This window comes from Oncorhynchus keta, chromosome 14, assembly GCF_023373465.1.
Source record: "Oncorhynchus keta strain PuntledgeMale-10-30-2019 chromosome 14, Oket_V2, whole genome shotgun sequence".
Lineage (NCBI taxonomy): Eukaryota > Metazoa > Chordata > Actinopteri > Salmoniformes > Salmonidae > Oncorhynchus > Oncorhynchus keta.
Genome location: NC_068434.1, coordinates 73,604,776 through 73,629,713, shown reverse-complemented (window position 1 = coordinate 73,629,713; position 24,938 = coordinate 73,604,776). Strand labels below are relative to the sequence as shown.

The 24,938-nt window shown below is 43.6% G+C and overlaps 1 protein-coding gene across 2 annotated transcripts in view; it reads right to left on the bottom strand.

Annotated features, from left to right (window-relative positions):
• Window positions 1–23,432, bottom strand: part of LOC118393964 (anoctamin-5-like) — a 28,059-nt gene extending 4,627 nt beyond the window's left edge. Inside the window, exons 1-18 of one of the 2 annotated variants that reach the window (XM_035787217.2) lie at window positions 23,115–23,432; window positions 16,192–16,239; window positions 12,533–12,603; window positions 8,802–8,909; window positions 8,086–8,154; window positions 6,460–6,744; window positions 6,188–6,307; window positions 5,959–6,074; window positions 5,059–5,193; window positions 2,658–2,763; window positions 2,292–2,352; window positions 2,023–2,174; window positions 1,841–1,915; window positions 1,493–1,721; window positions 1,056–1,234; window positions 820–917; window positions 501–622; window positions 149–354 (exon numbers count right to left, since the gene is read on the bottom strand). In XM_035787217.2, the coding sequence (XP_035643110.2) occupies window positions 149–354; window positions 501–622; window positions 820–917; window positions 1,056–1,234; window positions 1,493–1,721; window positions 1,841–1,915; window positions 2,023–2,174; window positions 2,292–2,352; window positions 2,658–2,763; window positions 5,059–5,193; window positions 5,959–6,074; window positions 6,188–6,307; window positions 6,460–6,744; window positions 8,086–8,154; window positions 8,802–8,909; window positions 12,533–12,603; window positions 16,192–16,239; window positions 23,115–23,190 (2,256 nt within the window). In that variant the 5' untranslated portion in view covers window positions 23,191–23,432. The remainder of the gene's footprint in view (window positions 1–148; window positions 355–500; window positions 623–819; window positions 918–1,055; window positions 1,235–1,492; window positions 1,722–1,840; window positions 1,916–2,022; window positions 2,175–2,291; window positions 2,353–2,657; window positions 2,764–5,058; window positions 5,194–5,958; window positions 6,075–6,187; window positions 6,308–6,459; window positions 6,745–8,085; window positions 8,155–8,801; window positions 8,910–12,532; window positions 12,604–16,191; window positions 16,240–23,114) is intronic. The other variant, XM_035787219.2, reaches the window with a different exon arrangement.
• Window positions 23,433–24,938: the final 1,506 nt, after the last annotated feature.

Sequence of the window (24,938 nt, the reverse complement as noted above, 5' to 3'; positions counted from 1 at the left end):
TCCGAGACACATTGAACTATTGAATTATTGTATTTTGATTATACAGTATATATGAATTATAAAATGGGGCTGTTTAACAATAAAGACAGATTTGAACACTTGATAACAACAATGTGGCTACAGATTAATAACATTTAATCCTACTCACATTGGTGACAACGGACAAGATGGCCACCACATTGAGGATCTCCTGCCATGCTCCGATGTTGTGGGCCTTGGCTGCCACAGGCCGGCGGAACTGGGTGGTGAACTTCCAGGAGTCCACTCTGACCTCCAGGATGTTGTTACAGAGGGCCAGCAGGGGGGCCAGGGGGAAAGAGGCCACAAACAGAGTGATGAAGCCAAACTGGATTACTGCAGAGAGAGAGAGAGAGAGAGAGAGAGAGAGAGAGAGAGAGAGAGAGAGAGAGAGAGAGAGAGAGAGAGAATGTTGATGAACAGCCCTACACCGTCTCCTGTCTATGTGGGAAGAGAGTGAAGTGGGTTAAGGGCCTCCTTACCCATCTCCAGGTACTCATAGAACAGGCCCAACTGGCTGAAGTTCTGCAGGTCGTGGTCCTGCTCCCAGCGGCTGTACTGGTCTTTCCGGGCCTTCCTGCTGCACCACCAGTTCCTCAGCAGCCTGACAGGATATAATATAGATCAAGAGAATACTGAACTCTGAGGAGGGCATGTGTACAAATTACATACTGAATGTCAGACATCTTTAACAAGTTCAAGCTGGTTCACACCCCATGGTGGAGTAGATATGCAACTGAAAGGTCATCGAGGTACATTTCGCAGTCTATCAGAAGTAGGTCAGAGGTCAGTGAAACTCACGGCAGTAGGGCCTCCTGGATGTTCCCACACACCTGCTTCCCTGTCATGACAATCACCAGCTGGGTGGTCAGCTCAATCAGACAGCCTCCTGGGTCACACTGGGACAAATTGCAGTGGGTGTTTAACAGTTAGGTTTGAGATCAAAACATAAATACTGTAGCTTATTCTTCAAAAGGTGTGAGTTTCATATAGTAGAATATGTTCATATAGTGTAGATGGTGTGTGACAAAGCTCACCTCCTCGTTCCTCAGCCTGCTGTATTTGCCAAACATGTACGTGTAGTTGCCTGGGTAACCCACAAACTTGCCCTTGAAGAAGGCCACGTAGAAACATGAAGAATAGTAGTTGACAAACTGGAAGAGGAACATCTTCATTGTCAACTTGTTTTCATACTCCAGATGTGTCTTGGGAATTTCTGTTGGAGCAAGTAGTTGGAGGTCAAAGCCATTCAAGGCACACCAGCTACCTAAACTAATGGGTGCAAAGTACTGCTGAGGTATGAGTGAATCTTTAGGAGAAAAAATGTTTGAAAAAATACATGAGTAGGAAATATATATTTAATGTGACCTGGGGAAAACATCACTTTAACTTGATATGCCATCAGTGTTCCATCCCCCTGCATTTCCTGCTCCTCCTGAGAAAATCGTCATGATAGCGAGCTACTCCTCCTCACCCATATCTGTGATCCAGATGGCCACTCGCTCATAGAAGAAGTTAAGGATCATAATGATGACAAAGTTGATAAAGGAGGCGGTGACAGAGGTAGCGAGCTGCGGGGTGATGAGAGAGCCCACCAGATGGATCTTCTTAGTGGGGCTGTCCTTCATGATGCTGGCGAAGGCTGCATACACAGCCAGCCTGTAGACTATCACCCCAGTGATACAGGCCACAATCAGAAGCATCTGTGGAGAATACAAAATCCACATGTTACAGTGCACACATACAGCGCACATACAGTATACTGCACACTGGCAAACAAATTCTTGCAGACACACAGAGTTGGTGTAGTATGTTGGCTTACCCAGAACAGAACAGTAACCCCGGAGAGACAAAAGCGACCACACTTTTTGGGCAGGGGTAGGTATGGCTCCATTTCCTGCACAATAACAAATCATGGAAAGCCTAGTCAGTAGTTTAAATTGAATACTTTAGAATTTGCACAGTATTACAAGTAGTGTGTAATAACCAGCTGGCAGCCCGTACCTGGGTGATCCGGTTGAGTCTCTGGTCAGTGCACTTGGTCTCAAACTCCGGGCGGATCTGGAGCTGCTGCTGCTCCTCCTCGAAATCCACCAGGTCCCACTCATACTCCAACTGGGCCTGGCGCCGCTTCCAGAACTCCAGGAACAGAGTCACTGCAGAACCGACAGGGTCATTACACTCTAACAGTAACCGTCTGTCTCCCTCACAGGGGATGTACTGTAATTCTCCAACAGGTTAATACAGTAACAACAGAGTGGACAGACACTTACCCCAGATCCCCATAAACATGGCAAAGAACACGGTCCCCTCGTTATCAAACAGATGGGATTGCTGGAGGAGGGACATGAGACAGGATGAGCTCCTAACCACCCAGAGGAAATGACATGCTGTGCTTTGGCCACAGCAATATGACATACTGCACACTCAGCATGGAAGATTTCACTGGCTTTGATTGACAGTCTGGTTTAAACAATAAGCTAAGCACGCAGAATATTTACACAGCCATTATTTTTTTAAGTGTGAAGAGCCATCAATAATTCGATGTAATGGCCAATCATCAAGAGATTATGATTAGCCATTTGAGGAAAGATTACATTGTGACTGAATGACAGAATAAAATGTGTATGTTCCCTTACCCAGGATGAGAGGCACGTGGAGTTGAGCTTCCAGTAACTACACTTCTTATCACACAGCGGACACATCACAGTACTCCCTCCAATGCTGGGGTCACAGATCTCCTTACTGTGGGAGAGATAAATAGGAGGAATAGAAAGTGGGAAAGAACATTAATACATTTGATATGACGTGACTTTACATGTCCTGTATAGACTGATAGAGTTGCGTGATTTAGTGTCCTGTTGGATGTGCAACAACAATGATGTTTTTTTTTACACAATTATTATTAATATACTGAATACACACCATTAGGTGTGTGTGTGTATGAGAGCCTACTTGGGCATGATTCAAAGGCTGTGTTTAAACAGGCAGCCCAATAATTTGTATTTTGAACATTGAGATCAGATCTTAGTTGTTGTTACTTTTTAAAAAACTTTTGTACTTTTTAAACTAGGACAAAATAGAGAGGCTTGTTCTAGGTCCCAAGAAACAAAGAGATCTTCTGTTGAATCTGACAATTAATCTTGATGGTTGTCCAGTCGTCTCAAACAAAACTGTGAAGGACCTCGGTGTTACTCTGGACCCTGATCTCTCTTTTGACGAACATATCAAGAATATTTTGAGGGCAGCTTTTTCATCTTCGTAACATTGCAAAAATCAGAAACTTTCTATCCTAAAATGATGCAGAAAAATGTATCCATGCTTGTCACTTCTAGATTAGACTACTGCAATGCTCTACTTTCCGGCTACCCGGATAAAGCACTAAATAAACTTCAGTTAGTGCTAAACACGGCTGCGAGAATCTTGACTAGAATCAAAACATTTGATCATATTACTCCAGTGCTAGCCTCTCTACACTTGCTTCCTGTTAAGGCTAGGGCTGAATTTCAAGGTGTTACTGCTAACCTACAAAGCATTACATGGGCTTGCTCCTACCCATCTTTCCGATTTGGTCCTGCCGAACATACGCTATTGTCACAAGATGCAGGCCTCCTTACTGTCCCTAGAATTTCTAAGCAAGCAGCTGGAGGCAGGGCTTTCTCCTATAGAGCTCCATTTTTATGGAATGGTCTGCCTATCCATGTGAGAGACGCAGACTCGGTCTCGACCTTTAAGTCTTTATTGAAGACTAATCTCTTCAGTAGGTCCTATGATTGAGTGTAGTCTGGCCCAGGAGTGTGAAGGTGAACGGAAAGGCACTGGAGCGACGAACCGCCCTTATTGTCTCTGCCTGCCCGGTACCCCTCTCTCCACTGGGATTCTCTGCCTCTAACCCTATTACTGGGGCTGAGTCACTGGCTTACTGGTGCTCTTCCATGATGTCCCTAGGAGGGGTGCGTCGAGTGGGTTGAGTCCCTGACGTGATCTTCCTGTCTGGGTTGACGCCCCCCTCGGGTTTGTGCCGTGGTGGAGATCTTCGTGGGCTATACTCGGCTTTGTCTCAGGGTAATAGGTTGCTGGTTGAAGATATCCCTCTAGTGGTGTGGGGGCTGTGCTTTGGCAAAGTGGGTGGGGTTATATCCTGCCTGTTGGCCCTGTCCGGGGGTATCGTCGGACAGGGCCACAGTGTCTCCCGACCCCTCCTGTCTTAGCCTCCAGTATTTATGCTGCGAAGGTTTATGTGTCGGGGGGCTAGGGTCAGTCTGTTATATCTGGAGTATTTCTTCTGTCTTATCCGGTGTCCTGTGTGAATTTAAGTATGCTTCCTCTGATTCTCTCTCTCTTCTCTCGGAGGACCTCAGCCCTAGGACCATGCCTCAGGACTACCTGACCGGATGACTCCTTGCTGTCCCCAGTCCACCTGGCCGTGCTGCTGCTCCAGTTTCAACTGTTCTACCTGCGGCTATGGAACCCTGACTTGTTCACTGGACGTGCTACCTTGTCCCGGACCTGCTGTTTTGGACTCTCTCTCTGCCGCACCTGCTGTCTCTAACTCTGAATGATCGGCTATGAAAAGCCAACTGACATTTACTCCTGAGGTGCTGACCTGTTGCAACCTCTACAACCACTGTGATTATTATTATTTGACCCTGCTGGTCATCTATGAACTTTTGAACATATTGGCCATGTTCTGTTATAATCTCCACCCGGCACAGCCAGAAGAGGACTGGCCACCACTCAGAGCCTGGTTCTTCTCTAGGTTTCTTCCTAGGTTCTGGCCTTTCTAGGGAGTTTTTCCTAGCTACCGTGCTTCTACATCTGCATTGCTTGCTGTTTGGGGCTTTAGACTGGGTTTCTGTACATCACTTTGTGACATCGGCTGATGTAAAAAGGGCTTTATAAATACATTTGATTGATTGATTGATCATCTGCCAATAATTGGGCGAAATATTAGAATTGGGCTGCCTGTTTAAATGCAGACAATTAACTGTTTTCCTATTTTTCAAATAAGGCACCTTTCTGCCCCCTGGTGGTACTAACCTTGTTAAATTGTCATCGTAGCTTAGCACACCATAGGTAAAACATATGACGCCCATGACCGCAGCAAAGAACAACATCTCTGTGTAGAAGCCCAGCCAGGCAAAGTAGATCCCAATCTTCTCCCCATAATACTTCCTGTTAACAACACAGACATAATTCAACTTATTTGGCATTAGGGAGTAGGGACACTTAGTATTTGCATGGTGTTATAGATCAGGGGTCGACCCCCATGTGCACAACACGTCTATTTCTATGGGCACAACCTGTTGATGACACAACCTGTTCACACCGCTCTTGTTGGTGGAGTGAATGTTGCAGGTTTAAAGCACATTTTCATGCAATTCTAGACATTTTGTCATTTCTAATGTGTATTCATGTGACATTTGAGTGACAAATTGTTACAACAATATCTATGGTCTAAAAAAACCTAAGTAAAAAAACGTTAGCTGACATTTCTGACAAGTTATAAATATCTCTCTAAGATGGGGCGGCAGGGTAGCCTAGGTTAGAGCGTTGGACTAGTAACCGGAAGGTTGCGAGTTCAAACCCCTGAGCTGACAAGGTACAAATCTGTCGTTCTGCCCCCTGAACAAGGCAGTTAACCCACTGTTCCTAGGCCGTCATTGAAAATAAGAATTTGTTCTTAACTGACTTGCCTGGTTAAATAAAGGTAAAATAAAAATAAAAAAATAAATATACAATGACTGACAAGAGGAACTGATGATGAACTACCCAATTTCGAAATTGCACCTTGTGCATTCTACTATTCCAACTTGTAAGTTTAACGCCGGACTGAGTTCGCCCACTTCCCTCCCTCCCTCCCTCCCCGCGTTATAGACGTAGATCTTTGTGTCCATGCATGGGGGAAATGTAACCGATGTCCAGCCGATTTTATCTTACCTGATGAGGTTGAGGGGCTGCTCCTTGTAGAAACAGAGGAACCTAGCCCAATTCTTATAGAGGTGGTAGCGTTCGCTCTCACACTGCTCATTTGTGTTCCTCTCCCAGTATCGACACTGACAGCATAGAGGACAGGAGAATAATCAGCTCTAGTTTAGAAATAATCTTCACATGAAATCTACTGTGAGTATGTTGATGTGATGTAGGTGGGGCGTCACATGATTCTTACATCATGAAGTGGGAAGGCTGAGGTGTAGGTCCCGTTGTTCAGCAACCGCTTGATACCTTTCTTGTCTGTCTCCTTGCGGTCCTCTTTATGGTACGGACAGCGAGACAGGATGTAGTACACCTGACAGGAAGGGACATTAGATCTGTGTGTGTGTGTGTGTGTGTGTGTGTGTGTGTGTGTGTGTGTGTGTGTGTGTGTGTGTGTGTGTGTGTGTGTGTGTGTGTGTGTGCGCGCGCGTCTCTCTGGATTCTGTGTTAAGATTCTGTACTCACTATTCTGTTGCGTGTGGAGGGGGGGAAGAAGGTGTCTTGGTTTTTGATGAGGAAGAAGTCTATCTTGTCCTTATCAAATGGAGAGGTGAAGTAGTCAGGCTGTGGGCGCATCACCTTCTCTGGCAGGCGGAACGGTCGGGAGAGCCACTCCAGTGGAACGTCCTGTCCGTGGGGGATGTCGCTTTCCTTAAAGGGAACCTTGATCTTCAGCACGTCAGCGTAGGTGGCCAACACCTCCCATGGGGCGTGGATCTTCAGGAAGTATGTTTTCAGATCATCCGAGTCCTAAGAGGAAAGAGTTGAGAGAGGACAGAGCGAGGCAATTTGACTGACCATACAATTTAAGCACAAAAACAGAGGAATCATTTAAAATAGAGTACATTTATGATATTTTAAAAAATCCATTTGAATATAGTACACATTTTCACCTAAAAGTTTGTAAAGAAAACATAGAAACAAACACTGTACAAAATATTAGGAACAGCTTCCTAATATTGAGTTAATTTCAGAACAGCCTCAATTCATCGGGGCATGGACAACAAGGTGACGCAAATGCTTCCCACAGTTGTGTCAAGTTGGCTGGATGTCCTTCGGGTGGTGGAACATTCTTGATACACACAGGAAACCATCAGACTGTTAAACAGCCACCACTAACATTGAGTGGCTGCTTCCAACACACCAACTCAACTCCAGCCACTTTAATAATGGACATTGATGTAAAAATATATCACTAGCCACTTAAACAATGCTACTTAATATAATGTTTACATACCCTACATTACTCATCTCATATGTATATGTATATACTGTACTCTAGATCATCTACTGCATCTTTATGTAATACATGTATCACTAGCCACTTTAAACTATGCCACTTTGTTTACATACCCCACATTACTCATCTCATATGTATATACTGTACTTGATACAATCTATGCATCTTGCCTATGCCGCTCTGTACCATCACTCATTCATATATCTTTATGTACATATTCTTTATCCCTTTACACTTGTGTGTATAAGGTAGTAGTTTGGGAATTGTTAGGTTAGATTACTTGTTGGTTATTACTGCATTGTCGGAACTAGAAGCACAAGCATTTCGCTACACTCGCATTAACATCTGCTAACCATGTGTATGTGACAAATAAAATTTGATTTGAAACTGTTGAGCGTGAAAACCCCAGATACGTTGCAGTTCTTGACACACACCAACCTGTGCGCCTGGCATGTACTACCATACCCTGTTCAAAGGCACTTCAATCTTTCATCTTGCCTGTTCACCCTCTGAATGGCACATATACACAATCCACGTCTCAATTGTCTCAAGGCTTAAATATCCTTCTTTAACCTGTCGCCTCCATCTACACTGGTTGAAGGAATCATATAAGGTAAGCTTTCACCTGGATTCACCTGGTCAGTCTATATTGTGGAAAGAGCAGGTGTTCCTAAAGTTTTGTACACTCAGTATATGTTAAAAACCCTTCTACCACTGAGGAAAGAAGACTGTGGAGTGAAATTCCCCTTTAAGAAAGCTCTGCTGAGATATGCCCCACCTTGCAGTAATGTGATGTGCTGCTGCATGATGACCACTAGAGGACGACAGCGTGCCACAGATGGGTAACTCACCGATTTGTCCTCAGTCTCAAGCTCCAGTCCAGCCTTCTTAAGGTTGGCCTCAAACTCCCTCCTCCTCTCCTGTACAAATACAGAGACAGACACACATGCACTTTACGCAAGAGCAAGGATCAGGGCAGAAAAGCATTTATCCTTGTATCTCCCCCTCTATCATCTCTGCTATCACTTTATCCTTCCTTGGATTCTAACTTCCCCATTCATTCTCAGATTCTTTCCTTGGGAGGATCCATTTTGTTCTTGTAGAAGCTCTGTTGAAAGACTGCGGCATTCTCAAAGTCCAAAAATCAGAAGCTAGAGGGCCTTGTAATAATGAAATTTGGTCTGTCTATGGCATGAAATCTTTGCTTATCGGTCAAGAAAGAGGTGATGCAATTACCCCAACAACAAAGTTTCAACCACTGGGAACTTGTCAGCCACTTCCTTTTAGCCACCTTCTCCTCTTACCGCCCTGATTCAGGCTGATTATGAGTCATGGTCACGTGGTCAGTTGACCCCAGACACCGTCTTTACTGTGACAAAAGGTATTGCAACGGAAAACTAAAATAGCTGTGTTCTTATTGAAGTCGTTCAGGCTCAAAGCAAACCTGACCACTCCATGGTTAATGCTCTGTGCTGTCATGTCCGTGTTGATAAACTGCCATGTGTCTCTCTGTAACCACACAATGCTCTCTGTCTCTGTGTTGATGATGGTGCGTTATGCTGCCCACCTGCTTCTTCTCTCCATCCTTGTCATCTAGGTACGACAGTATGAAGTCAATCCTGCGAACCCCGTCCCTGAAGAACACGGTGTCTTTGTTCTGCTGTAGTCTGTCCGTCTGGAGGGCAGACAGAGAAGAGTGTCAGAACACTAACCCACACAAACTATTGCTCTCCTCCTCCTATGAACAGAGAACATCTGTTTACTGAATGTGACGATGCATGTTAAATGCACATTAAAAGTACATGGTCGTAGTTTAGTATATCGTTTAGGACACACCCGAAATGAAATAAGCACATTTATTTTGTAATGAGTGTGGACTTTCTTTTGTGTGGTTTGTCTTATGTAACTTGAATAGGAGTTAGGAGGCAGTGGATCCTGGACATTTTCCAGTGAAGGCATGCCTATCATTATGCTAAACGTAGCCCTCAACTATGGCAAGCAAAGTGGTACATACTGCACTAGTGCCTGAAATTAACCTTTTGGTTTTTATAATAACGTTAAACCTTATAATAATGTTAAATCTTGATATTCTCAGATCATCCCAGACCAGTATACAGCCACTTCTTGATTCAAGCCCCAAACCTGGCACAGACAATACTCTTCAATCACAATGCTCCACACTCCAGTTTGCCAGGGTCCAGTTTCTCAGTTCAACACTCCACACGTCAGTTTATTTATAAGCATATTAAGTATGTGCAGGAGAAAGCACCCTTGTCAAAAAGTAAAATGTTTGTGAAATTCAGGAGATTGTATATGCAGTGGGTTAAAGGCTGTTTCTCAACTAGGTTTGTTTACTCCTGGTTTTATTCCACCTGAGGGGTACAGCGAAGTATTTACAGTGCTATGCTCTGCAGTCAGGACGACAGAGGGAAAACACCTTAGACACAGCCTTGGACCTGGAGTGGAGGAAAATGGCTTTTCTTGGTCCAATTGGCTAAGATTTATGTTCACCAATTCCAGGTCTTACATCATCTTTTGAACCTCAATTGTGAAGAAGGATTGCCTGTGTGGGGTCTGTTTCACTGTGTGACTAGGAGGAAAAGTGCTTCAGTCCAATTAGCTTAGTGTGTGACAAAACAGAGGCGGGTCCCTATAATACAGAGGTATCCTGGCTCTGGAGGACGGGAAGAGAAACAGAGGCAGGTCCCTATAATACAGAGGTATCCTGGCTCTGGAGGACGGGAAGAGAAACAGAGGCAGGTCCCTATAATACAGAGGTATCCTGGCTCTGGAGGACGGGAAGAGAAACAGAGGAGGGTCCCTATAATACAGAGGTATCCTGGCTCTGGAGGACGGGAAGAGAAACAGAGGCAGGTCCCATAATACAGAGGTATCCTGGCTCTGGAGGACGGGAAGAGAAACAGAGGCGGGTCCCTATAATACAGAGGTATCCTGGCTCTGGAGGACGGGAAGAGAAACAGAGGCAGGTCCCTATAATACAGAGGTATCCTGGCTCTGGAGGACGGGAAGAGAAACAGAGGAGGGTCCCTATAATACAGAGGTATCCTGGCTCTGGAGGACGGGAAGAGAAACAGAGGCGGGTCCCTATAATACAGAGGTATCCTGGCTCTGGAGGACGGGAAGAGAAACAGAGGCAGGTCCCTATAATACAGAGGTATCCTGGCTCTGGAGGACGGGAAGAGAAACAGAGGAGGGTCCCTATAATACAGAGGTATCCTGGCTCTGGAGGACGGGAAGAGAAACAGAGGCGGATCCCTATAATACAGAGGTATCCTGGCTCTGGAGGACGGGAAGAGAAACAGAGGCGGGTCCCTATAATACAGAGGTATCCTGGCTCTGGAGGACGGGAAGAGAAACAGAGGCAGGTCCCTATAATACAGAGGTATCCTGGCTCTGGAGGACGGGAAGAGAAACAGAGGAGGGTCCCTATAATACAGAGGTATCCTGGCTCTGGAGGACGGGAAGAGAAACAGAGGCGGATCCCTATAATACAGAGGTATCCTGGCTCTGGAGGACGGGAAGAGAAACAGAGGCAGGTCCCTATAATACAGAGGTATCCTGGCTCTGGAGGACGGGAAGAGAAACAGAGGAGGGTCCCTATAATACAGAGGTATCCTGGCTCTGGAGGACGGGAAGAGAAACAGAGGAGGGTCCCTATAATACAGAGGTATCCTGGCTCTGGAGGACGGGAAGAGAAACAGAGGCGGGTCCCTATAATACAGAGGTATCCTGGCTCTGGAGGACGGGAAGAGAAACAGAGGCAGGTCCCTATAATACAGAGGTATCCTGGCTCTGGAGGACGGGAAGAGAAACAGAGGCAGGTCCCTATAATACAGAGGTATCCTGGCTCTGGAGGACGGGAAGAGAAACAGAGGAGGGTCCCTATAATACAGAGGTATCCTGGCTCTGGAGGACGGGAAGAGAAACAGAGGAGGGTCCCTATAATACAGAGGTATCCTGGCTCTGGAGGACGGGAAGAGAAACAGAGGCGGATCCCTATAATACAGAGGTATCCTGGCTCTGGAGGACGGGAAGAGAAACAGAGGCGGGTCCCTATAATACAGAGGTATCCTGGCTCTGGAGGACGGGAAGAGAAACAGAGGCAGGTCCCTATAATACAGAGGTATCCTGGCTCTGGAGGACGGGAAGAGAAACAGAGGCAGGTCCCTATAATACAGAGGTATCCTGGCTCTGGAGGACGGGAAGAGAAACAGAGGCAGGTCCCTATAATACAGAGGTATCCTGGCTCTGGAGGACGGGAAGAGAAACAGAGGCGGGTCCCTATAATACAGAGGTATCCTGGCTCTGGAGGACGGGAAGAGAAACAGAGGCGGGTCCCTATAATACAGAGGTATCCTGGCTCTGGAGGACGGGAAGAGAAACAGAGGCGGGTCCCTATAATACAGAGGTATCCTGGCTCTGGAGGACGGGAAGAGAAACAGAGGCGGGTCCCTATAATACAGAGGTATCCTGGCTCTGGAGGACGGGAAGAGAAACAGAGCCCCTCCCCTGGAGGAAGGAAACAGGGTGTGGATACAGCATATAACTCCAAAGATCATCAACAGGGTTAGGTTGTGAAAAGGATATTAGAACAATATGAAATGTATGGCCTTCCCCCTTCATGTGTCAAAGCACGCTTGAATATGAGTGAGAGAGAAAGTGTTCAAGTTCCCTCGTTCTTGAACAACAGATTAATGCTGGATAGAGAACACGGACACAGACACATAACAGACACAGTAATATTCTCTCTGTAGGCAGTATTTTAGTTTGTGCTTATTGCCTGGGGAGATCTGATAAAGAGAGGAGATCTCTGAGAGACACTGAGGTCTTGTGACTGAACAATGAGAACTGTAGTAGAAAGAGGTCAGTTGTTTCCAATTTAGGCAAGGTACACAAAGGCATGCAAAACAACCTATTTTCAATACACACTCACTATTGATCAAGAATATTGATCACGGATGAGGATCAATCAAGCATGTGGAGGAAGACTAGAAACAAAACACATAATCATACATTTCTTACAGCCAAATACGCACATAAGTGCAATTTTTTGTATCTACTAATCCAGTATACCTTAACATTTTGTTAACCTTTATCATGTAAAGAATTTGATGTGTTTTTTGTTTGTTGCAGCGTTCAATTAATTTGCCCGTTGCATGTCAGAACACTGCTGCATTACAGCACAGAGAGCTTGGGAAGTCATCTCGGGCAGGGATACATTAATGTAGAGGGAAAGGAGAGTGTCCAGGCAGGTCAACATGGGGTCATGGGACTCACCTCTGTGTGTCCAGGTAGCTGTGTACCTCCGTCCTCTACAAAGTTATTAAGACTGTGGCCATTACATTCCTCTGTGTAGAGAAAAGAAACACGAGCAGAGATTAGTTCCCATAAAGGGCAATCTGCAGTTGCTACATACATTTTTGGACTTAGGATATATAGTATAATGATATACTGCACTGAGGTATAGGTCTAAGGATTGCCCCTTTAACAGAAAACTATTTACAATGTACAAATGACAGAGTGATATGTGTACAGAAATGTGTAACCACTCATTTACTTGAGCGAAAGCAATGGGTTATTTGTCTATATATTTTACGTAATTATTCCAGCCTCATCACACCAACTAGCCTAATAGTTCATATGAGATACAACATACACTTGATATGGAAACATTTGTTCCCTGTGGTCATGTATGATACCTTCACTACATACAGTCAATTGACTAAATGAATCCTAGAAAAATAAAGCTGTTATTTAACTAAAATGACTGTGTAATGTCATCAGATACACTACATGAAATCCCATGACCCATCCCTCCGTTTCCACCAACATTCCTTCTCTATAGATTTGCCAATGATTTTGCAGATAATAAAGTCGGTCTCCCTCCTATTACGCAATAGTTCTATATATACACGGTCCTTCTGTAGCTCAGTTGGTAGAGCATGGCGCTTGTAACGCCAGGGTAGTGGGTTCAATTCCCGGGACCACCCATACGTAGAATGTATGCACACATGACTGACTGTAAGTCGCTTTGGATAAAAGCGTCCGCTAAATGGCATATATTATATTGAGAGCAGGGATTGCTGATGTGAAGAAAACAGCATTAGTCTGTCAGTGGAACTGTGTTGTGGTCAGATGTCAGAACAGCCCAACAACACTGTGTTGACATGGACTACCCTCAGGGCAACAGCATGGTGAAATAGACATGAAGACAAGAGCTCTCAGAGATAAAACCAGGGGAAAGAACTAAACACATATACCTATAAAAGACCAACTTTCACAAAAGCACACTTTCCATCTGGAGCCACAGACAGAGACACACAGCATTCCAGCAGCAGAGCAGAGCACTCCCCCAGCCTGGCAGACCCTGCTAGAGGGAATGTGCTCATGTTGCAGCACTGCCTGCCTCCTGGTTATTTCTGAATGCTGGGAAACAAGCACTTCCTGTGGGGAGGTTAGGCCTCTACATGCACGGAGGGATGGGGGAGGGGGCAGCAGCCCAGTCAGAGGCCCTGTAGATCCCTCAGACGTAACACAATCTAGCTTACCACAGGAAGGATTCCTTCTGCCCTGAGCCTTTCTTTCATTGGTTCTTTAAAAATATCCTACTCATCCAGAGGTTTGACTGAGTGCCTTGCAGGCCAATGAGAGGATAGAGGGAGCCGCTCTGTACAGCTGAGAGGTAAATTAAAGAGACAACTCATGAGGTAGGAATGATGTTGAGACTGCCAGACAGATGAGTCTGAGCACAAGCATCCCTAACCCCTATGAAGGACAAACTAGCAGAGGGTTGTGCCAAGCTGTGATGATTGTACTGCTAACAGTTATTATCAGTCCAGAGCTGAGCAAACACAGAGAGAGAGGGAGTGTTTTACCAAACAGGGACAAGGCCACTTTTATTAGACATTTATAGATAGCAGCACATCCACACACATGCAGAAAAAACACAGTATAGTATACGCATAGTATACATACGTTCACATACACCTCAGCACCCAAGCAACACACATTTTTCAATGTTTTCCAAAATGAATACAATGGGAGACACATCCTCAAATACAGTATGGTTAAACACATAAATACACTATTGTTTGTATATATCCCATATATTTAAAAGTATGTGAACACCCCTTCAAATTAGTGGATTCGGCTATTATTTCAGCCACACCCGTTGTATAAGTGTATAAAATCAAGCACACAGCCATATAATCTCCATAGACAAACATTGGCAGCAGAATGGCCTTACTGAAGAGCTCAGTGACTTTCAAAGTGGCACTGTCATAGGAGGCCACCTTTGAACATTTCTGCTCTGCTAGAGCTTCCCCGGTCAACTGTAAGTGCTGTGAAGTGAAAACGTCTAGGAGCAACAACGGCTCAGCCGCGAAGTGGTAGGCCACACAAGCTCATAGAACGGGACCGTCAAGTGCTGAAGCGCTTAAAAATGGTCTGTCCTCGGTGGCAACACTCACTCATACAATGACATTCTAGACGATTCTGTGCTTCCAACTTTGTGGCAGCCATTTGAGGAAGGCCCTTGCCTGTTTCAGCATGACAATGCCCCCGTGCACAAAGCGAGGTCCATACAGAAATGGTTTGTCGAGATAGGTGTGGAAGAACTTCTCTGGCCTGCACAGAGCTCTGACCTCAACCCCATCGAACACCTTTGGGATGCATTGGAAAGCCGATTGCGAGCCAGACCTAATCGCCCAACATCAGTCCCTGACCTCAATAATCCTCGTGGCTGAATGGAAGAAAGTCCCCCCAGCAATGATCCAACATCTAATGGAAAGCCGTCCCAGCAGAGTGGAGGCTGTTATAGCACCAAAGGTGGGGACCGACTCCATATTAATGACCATGATTTTGGAGTGCGATGTTTGATGAGCAAGTGTCCACATACTTTTGGTCACATAGTGTACCACCTCCTGGAACTAGACCCACTAGTAGAAGATCTACTAGTGAAGATGTACATCAAAATAACACCCACTGTCTGCAGAACACCAACTTACTGTAAACACGTCTGTAGTCTCCAGCACACGCTAAATTAAACTGACATTGATAACACCATCAAAGTCCTATAGAACGTCTCATCCTACGGTAGCTGACCTACAAGTACCTTCAGTGGGTAGTCTGGAGTGATGAATATCTCACAGTCTTGCACATCCATTTAAGCAATAAGGTCCGAGGGGGTGTGGGCTGTTCTTATGCATGAAGCAACACAGAGTGCCTGGATACAGCCCCTAGCTGTGGTATATTGGCCATATACAACAACCCCCCCACCCCCGAGAGGTCATATACAGTCTGATATACCATAGCTTTCAGCCAATCATCCTTCAAGGCTTAAACCACCCAGTTCATATTATTTCTTAGGTGCTGGATAAATGCATAAAGATGTCAGCACTCAGTGCAGGTGTTCTTTCACCATCTGCTAGGCGTTGGCCTTAAGCCTTGGCCCTAGATCTTTATAAAGGGAGAGATCTAGCAGGTTTCTGCTCATGTTTCCCTTTCTGATATATCAAATAACCCACAGAGAGATGCACAGATAAAATTATCCCAACAAAATCACACAACAAAAATATATTTTAAAATGTCAAATATGGTACAGGTAAATTCAATAAAATGTAGCATATTGGATTTGAAAGGTAATCTCCTTGCTTCCTGTACTAAATCAAATGGAGTGATCCACTGGTAAACCCAAGGCCTTGGCACTCACTCATACAGGACCAGAGGATGCAGAGTAGTATAGGGCTGGGTTTGGGCTATGAGGAGCCTGGCTCTGCAGCCGCTGGCATGAAGGGAGGCTGAGCAGCGAGCAAACAGCACAAGCCTCTGACAGCAGTACATACAGACACAGCCACTGACTATGAGGTGAGGTTAGGAGAGGATGAAAGGATGGATGGACAGACAGGTGTCACATTAAGCCTTTCGTCTGCCAGTACCTGTTAATAGTTTCATCCTGAATGCTGTCAGCACAGCAGGGCCCTCTTCTTCAGAGGAGAGACACAGGACAAATGGGTTAGTCTGCTTAACAAAGTGCTGCTGGACATTGATAGATGCTTTTATGATATCATAGATACACAAATTCTGAATTAGAATATCTAGAGTAGCACCCACCAGACACAGACACACTAGCCTCAAACAAAAAGACCTGTTGTTAAATATGTTTGATATATTCTCTGTTTGGCTCAATCACAGTAAGTGGCAGTGTGAGGACAGGAATACATTATTCAATGTTTATTTGTGGTATAAAGAAGCTGTCACCTTGATGCTGGTGAGGATCTAACAGCACCTGCGTCACCTGCTCCCACCGGTAGCACCTGTCTACTTTCCAGTGACTGTCACAGTGTCTTCTTGATTGTTTATTAATTCAGCCAGATAAACCTTTAGACAGCCTGGTAAATGATGTATTTTATCAGACCAAGCCAACTTGGTTAGTGATTTAAATGGTAATACGTAATGCAACTGGTCAGGACGCTCTCGATGGTGCAACTGTAATATTTGGAGAGGACCCGGGATGGCATGTCAAATTTCTTCAGCTGCCTTAGGAAGTAGAGACGCTGTTGCACCCTCTTGACAAGAGTGGTGGTGTTGTTGGTCCATGTCAAGTCCTCTATGATGTGGATGCTGAGGGACATGAAATTAGTGACTATCTCTACTGCAGTCCCGTTGATGTGGATCGGGGAATGTTCCCTCCTCTGCTTCCTGAAGTCAAGAATCAACTCCTTTGTTTTTCTGACGTTGACGGAGAGGTTGCTGTCCTTGCACCACAATGCCAGTTCACTTCCCTCGTCCCTATAGGCTGACTCATCGCTGTTGGTTATCAGGCCTACGACCGTGGTGTCATCAGCAAACTTGATGTTGGAGTTGGTGTCGTGCTTAGCCACACAGCCGTTGGTGAACAGGGAGTACAGCAGAGGGCTGAGGACACCCCTGGGGGGCCCCGTGTTAAGAGTAAGTGAGGACGAGGTGTTGTTGCCTATCCCCACAGCCTGTGGTCTGCCCATCAGGAAGTCCAGGATCCAGTTGCAGAGGGTGGTGTCCAGACCCAGGGCTCTGAGCATCGTCATCATATCACCAGAGAAAGCTTATTGATGATGGAGAAATTGTTCTCTGATGAACTACAAAAGTGTGTCAATCTCATGTCATGTTAGGCCAGGGATTCTGACAGTTTATAATAGATAGAAATACAATTCATAATAGATAAAAAAAGACAGTTTATAATAGATAAAAATACAGTTTATAATAGGCATTGTGATGCTGCACAGTGACGCTGTACCCTATTTAATTAGATGGATATCTAGACTAAAAGTTAAAGCATTACAATATGTCTGTATATACTGTAGGTCAATAAGTACTAAATGGAAATGATTGGCCCATTATGTGCCATTCATCCCCCACATAACTAGAGCTGATTAGTTTATCAGGGAAACACTGTAGGCCACACACACTCACCACATTCTCATTCACTCCTGACCAACATGGTAAGATAACCGGCCACATGTCTTATGGCCCTACATACAGCAGATGGATCATCTAGAAGGCCAGCATGTGAGGCTTGTGCAACATACATCCTATTGTTGAAAGATGTTAGTGTACGAGACACAATGAACCACAACAATGTCACTATGTTGCTACCATGGCCTGATGTGACCTATTATGTCTTAACTCTTATCATCCTTGTAGCTCCAGCTAAAAATAGCACCATGACATATCAGACTGGCTTCTTTTGACTGACTCAAACATACACGACTCATGGCTCCAATAGCCTAACTACTGACATCATCCCCAAGTTCATTTTCTCAGGGGAAAGACAACACACAGGATACCTCACTGAAATGACATTGGTTTCCTTACCCTGTAGGAAGAAAGACCAATCCATGTTTTGCTTTTGTTTACCTTGCTGAAGTAACCAAATGCTAACTTGAGGATTTTTAAATACATTTTATTTAGCATGTTTTAAATTAATCAGCATAGGGTCTATGTTTAGGGGGAAGCCCTTCTAGTTTTGATTTAGATTTGGTTGAGGTGTCAACTAACGTGAATTCAAATGTGAAATCAACAAAACACTATGCAATTGTAATTAGGTTGTAAATTCTGTGAAAAAAAAATTCAATTCCCGTTTGTTGATGACTTTTTTCCAATCCAATCAGTTCTCCACGTTGATTCAGCGTCATCACATTACATTCTTTTGTTGAAATGACGTGGAAACAATGAGTCAACCAGTTTTTGCCCAGTTGGAAAGCTGTTTTGAATCCCTATTCTCACATCGTCTGTTGATGACTTTCTGCACGTGGAACAAACAAAATCTCCCTTCTTATCTCCAGGATACAACTGGCCTAGTCCCAGAAGGGAACTTTGCCTTGACAAAACCCTGAAAGTTAGATCAGTAGAGTGGAGCAATACCCCGGTGCCCCTCCCAGTGAGGGGTCGTGGGCAGAGCAGATAGCAGAATTCATACTTTATCTTCTCTAAAACAGACATGAAATGTAATTCTTCTAATACTATACTGTTTGAACAAGGCATTCTTGCATAAGGAGGAAAAGTAGAAATGTTAGAATATTACAGATTTTGTCCATCAGAATTATTCCTCTCATTTTTCTCATCTGCACCCTTTGGCCTTGTTGCATACTGCATAATCGCCACTGAGGATATGGCAGAGTACATGAAAACAAACTTTTGTTCTTCGTAGCTTGTTGCCTGTTCAGATGTGATGCCCAGGTTAACCCACAGATAGAACATGGAATGCTTTGGCACAGAGCTTCCTAAACCCACAAAGCAACACAATCACAAAGCCCACTGTGATCAAGTGCATCGACCAATGTTACTCAAGATTTATATATTAATCTGCTCATGGCCACTGAAATGTAATTGTGGAAGACCAAAGAAGGGATAATAACCAATTGGAGGTGAAATAAGAAAAGTACAGGCGTGTAATGTTTTTATCAGAGAAGTATTTATATGAGAAGTGAGTTAACACTCTCGCATATATTCAGATACTGCTCACAGTCTGTCTAGCTCAGCTATCAAAGAGAAAATATAATTACTCAGCCAGTTTCCATGGCAACACTGGGGCTCCCCCTCATCTGTGAGCCAAGATTAATTCACTGGCTTGCCCTCCGTAGCCAGATATAAAACACCTTAAATGAGCCAAGATGAATTCACTGGCTTTCCCTCCGTAGCCAGATATAAAACACCTTAAATGAGCCAAGATGAATTCACTTGCTTTCCCTCCGTAGCCAGATATAAAACACCTTAAATGAGCCAAGATGAATTCACTGGCTTTCCCTCCGTAGCCAGATATAAAACACCTTAAATGAGCCAAGATGAATTCACTGGCTTGCCCTCCGTAGCCAAATATAAAACACCTTAAATGAGCCAAGATGAATTCACTGGCTTGCCCTCCGTAGCCAGATATAAAACACCTTAAATGAGCCAAGATGAATTCACTGGCTTTCCCTCCGTAGCCAGATATAAAACACCTTAAATGAGCCAAGATGAATTCACTTGCTTTCCCTCCGTAGCCAGATATAAAACACCTTAAATGAGCCAAGATGAATTCACTGGCTTTCCCTCCGTAGCCAGATATAAAACACCTTAAATGAGCCAAGATGAATTCACTGGCTTTCCCTCCGTAGCCAGATATAAAACACCTTAAATGAGCCAAGATGAATTTACTGGCTTTCCCTCCGTAGCCAGATATAAAACACCTTAAATGGAAGCGGTGCACAACTGTCTAATACGTTTCTTATTAGATCATCAATGATGAAGGGTGAGTGCTGTAATGCAAAGATGATTATTTAGGCCTAGTTTGTGCCCGACTGCCCCTGATCAAGACCAATTAGGCATGCAGAAATAGGCATGCAGAATTAGGCATGCAGAATTAGGCATGCAGAATTGGAAACACGCTATGAAATGAATAGAGGTTTTACTGCGATAGTGAGAGATGTTGTTTACTAATATTTGATAATACTACAGTGCCTTATATCGGAACCTTTCAACAAAACTATTTTGGATAGGTAACTGATTTAGAGCCATAACAAGGCAGCCAGTGTGAGCATGTGGGTAATATAACTATGAAAATAAATTATTCTGCAATAGAACCTTATTATATAGATGCAGATGAACCTGAAGTCTATTCACGTGCAGTCCCTATATAAAACTGTCAACATGGTGATCCACAACACAGACGCACATATAAATAGATCTTTGTTATTGTGCAGGAAGGTTTTCCCTGATAACAGCCAACACAAAGCCGTTGGTGTGAAAGGGCAGTCTATCAACACAGAAGTCCACACCATCTAGACTCAGTGTGGGTAATCAGCCGTACTGTGGATATTTACCAACAAGGAGCCTTAACACAAAAGGGCAAGTGACAGATTGTCCTTAAATTAACCTGCTCATTCAACTCACTACACATTGAGAACAGAAATACCTATTGTTCAGAGATAGTGGAACCTTATCACTTGGCCCTGTTTCTGTAATACCAAAATAAGTCAAATGGACAGCAGAGTCAACAGATTTTTCACCTAATCAACTCGAGGATTCAAACCAGCAACCTTTCAGTTACTGGCCCAACGCTCTTAACCACTAGGCGACCTGCAGCCCTATAGGGATGAGATGCTGAGAGTAAACAGTGTGAGACAGGTTGGAGGGAAGCCGGACTGTTTCCATCCATCAGTGAACTTGCACCAACTCACTTCATTTCCCAGCAGAGAGACGGGTGTAACAATATCTCAAAACCATAATTACTGCGGCATTATTGAAACCATTTTACTGTCGACATTATGAATGGTCAAGTACTATTTTCTGTGAAGCCATACATAATACATTGCAGCCTACAAAGTATTTTTAACAAAAGGAACATTTGTAATTGTTCAAATCTGTTCATTACCCACAGCAGATCTACATTTTCTGAGCTACTTCTGGACCAGCAACATTTCAGAGGGACCCTTGCTACCATGACAGCTTAACACATTATGCAGTGGATGGCTGTATTTGGAGAAAAAGTAATCTCTGTGGGCAACTCTGTATAGGCACACTGCCACATTCTGACAAATTGTGACATTTTTGTTTTAACAAATGTGATCTAGTAATATATTCTGCATATATTCTGACCTTTCAGTCCATAGCATCATGGTCTATTCCCTGTCTAAATTGGCACTCAAGGTAGAGAGACTATCAGCAGATAATTGTGTTTAAGTGTTCATGCACTCAATGTTAACAACTATCTGTTCTTCAGCGTGTAATTATGGGAGTATTACCTTGGGACAGTGTGGCACCACACAAAGCAAATGTTATAGATATGGATTAGAGGCCTACTGAAGCCCTTTGACACATCCTGAAACTAGGAAATAACTGAAAACAATTAGCAATCCAATTTGTGTTGGATTTTACAAATCCATGATTAGACAGTTAAGGACAACCTCATGCGATGGAGTGGAAATGTCTGTCTTAGCACATCAATGCAGATGTCTACCTATAACTTGTTTCCTTTTTGCCATGAAATTTCATGGAAAACATGAACATAGGACACAGCTTATTCACACAGGAGCACATTAAGGGGAGACGTAGGGGAGCAATACTGAGAGCAATACTGAAGTTATGGGGCAGTTCATGGTGTTTAAAAGGGCGGGCATGGCCACAACAATGGCCAGTTTCAAGCGGCATTCCTTGTGCAGTGTGGAGTGACTAATAAGTTCTCAATAGAGGGATATAGATAAGCAGAGTGCCGCTTGCATCAGCTTTACTAGGCCTATACATTAGCACAACAGATCAACCTTGCATTGAAGAAGACATTAATCTGCAATGATTATTTTATCACAAACCTGCTTGTAAATTATTATAATTACATCATTATGAATAATATTTAACTTATTTGGACTCAATACTAATCACTTTGAATGCTGATGTGTAAATCAACAAAGAAATAGCCAAATACATGCCATTTTACAGACTTCTGGAATGAGCTTTAAGTACCTGTCCAGTAAAAATCTCTTTCAAAAGTTAATATTCTGATAACTCATACCCAAGTAATGTTGCTGACTCATGCGGCCAAAGCATAAATTGGAGAAAAAAAAACCTTTAAAAACCCCGTTTCAAACTTGTATCTGAAACAGTTGTTTAAAAAAAATGATTGCGATTTCCTTATAGAGGATGATGTCATCCTCTAGATGGCCAATCAGCAGTCTACTAGCTAAATATTTTTTGGGGCCCATATATGCCCACACCATTCCAACGCAGAAAACATAACATACTTAATTGCAATTTTTTGGAATGAGAACGACTTCACTCATATTGTAATTAATTATTGGTCCTATTTCATATACATCTGGAAACACTGGACAGTTACTTTAATTTGTTAGTTTCTCAAACTTCAAGTTTGTCCTTCTCTCTCCCAGTAGACCTGTCAGCATGTGAATGACGTCATTGCTTGTATTTTCAGTTATTTCAGAACTATTTTTCAAACCTTTACCATTTAGTTATACAACTGTGAAACACATGAAACTGTTTCCGAAACATATTCTGTTATAAATAACATGTACATTCCATAACATTTGCGAATCTTTAGGCAAAACATTGTATGTGCCTCTCATCCAGGTAGCCCACTAACGTACAGTGACATACGGCACAGACAGAAGTAATAGCCATTAGTCAAACATTATTCCGAACCCAAATGATAGACAGTGGAATTTCTAGTCACAAAACTGATCGAAGTAGCCTTTGGTTGGATGTGTTTCCTTGAGCATTTTCTGAAAGCGCTATAGTAAACTTCTTAATAGCCAATGAAAACAACGATTATGGTATAGTCTACATTTACCGTGTATATTACCAAAGTAGGCTAATCTCTGAATGTGCTTTTTACCTCCAATCTGGGAGTCCATTGCGCTCTTCATTTCGATCAAAATGTCATCCCTTGCCTTTCCCGTTATTCTTCTCATCTCCACCGACTATGAGAAAGGAGTTGCTTTTTCTGGAAAGTGAGGACGGAGAGAGAGGATGCCACCCCACGACTCGATCCTCGACCGACTGTATTTGAGTTTGAGGCTTGGGTTTCACACCAAAAATCAACGATTCTGGCATTCATTGGCTGAAATAATAGCCCAACATTGTCTTGACATATCCTATCATATTATGATTGCACTCATACTGCTTCTCTATCCACGATACATATTAAAGGGGAGTGGCAAAACCACGCACATTCTGTCGGCAAATCATTGTTCTTGGGAATTAGTGCATCATGCATTTTACCATGTGAATGGCCTCAAACTGGATGTTTGGTAATTTTGTACGGTTTTGAAAACCCTTCAATTCTCACCAAATTAATCAATATTTTGTACAGCCTAATCATATGAGCCTAACTGACGATCCTACTAAATTATTTCAATTTGGGCTAAGTGAAGAAACACAGTCCACCAAGCAAACGGCATACATATACATACATATAAATACATATATTTACTTTCTCTTAGAATTAGGCCTAAATGATATATAATATATTTCAAATTTATTCAAATGTATTTTTTGTAGAGAGAAAAAAAACGATTGGGTATTAGTAGGGGGAAACACTGGAAGTTTTGATGGAAAAGGTTGTGTGTGTCAACTGTGGGGTGCCCATGTTTGCTAGGGATCGAAAGAGTGGGTGCAAGAGTGGCAGGTTGAGTTGGCCAGAGTCAGAGTAAGTCGTACAGAAGGCGTCTTATGCTGAGGCAGTGAGGGATCCTGAGAGAATCCCTGTGAGTAGGCCTAGTAGATCTGTGACAGCACAGAGGGATAGGTCAATGAGTGATGTATGCTTCAGAAAGGTTGGTTTAGCATTCATACCGATAGTCTTAATGAGTGTAGGGTTAGATGGCAGGGTCATTTAAATGTTTTTACTTTCGACATTTTTTCCATTTTGTGATCAGTATAATGTATAATGATTTCAAATCAAATCAAATTGTATTAGTCACATGCGGCGACTACAACAGCCTTACAGTGAAATGCTTACTTACGAGCCCCTAACCAACAATGCAGTTAAAAAAAATGAATAAGAATAAGAAATAAGAGTAACAAGTAAGTAAAGAGCAGCAGTAAAATAACTATAGTGAGACTATATACAGGGGGGTACCGGTACAGAGTCAATGTGCGGGGGAACCGGTTAGTTAAGGTAATATGTACATGTAGGTAGAGTTATTAAAGTGACTATGCATAGATGATAACAACAATGTAAATAGTCTGGGTGGCCATTTGATTAGACGTTCAGGAGTCTTATGGCTTAGGGGTAGAACCTGTTTAGAAGCCTCTTGGATTTAGACTTGGCGCTCTACTGCTTGCCGTGCGGTAGCAGAGAAAACAGTCTATGACTAGGGTGGCTGGAGTCTTTGACCATTTTTAGGGTCTTCCTCTGACATTGCCTGGTATAGAGGTCCTGGATGGCAGGAAGCTTGGCCCCAGTGATGTACTGGGCCATACGCACTATTCTCTGTCGTGCCTTGCGGTCGGAGGCCGAGCAGTTGCCATACCAGGCAGTGATGCAACCAGTCAGGAAGTTCTAAATGGTGCAGCTGTAGAACCTTTTGAGGATCTGAGGACCAATGCCAAATCTTTTCAGTCTCCTTGGGGGGAATAGGTTTGTCGTGCCCTCTTCACGACTGTCTTGGTGTGCTTGGACTATGTTAGTTTGTTGGTGATTTGGACACCAAGGAAA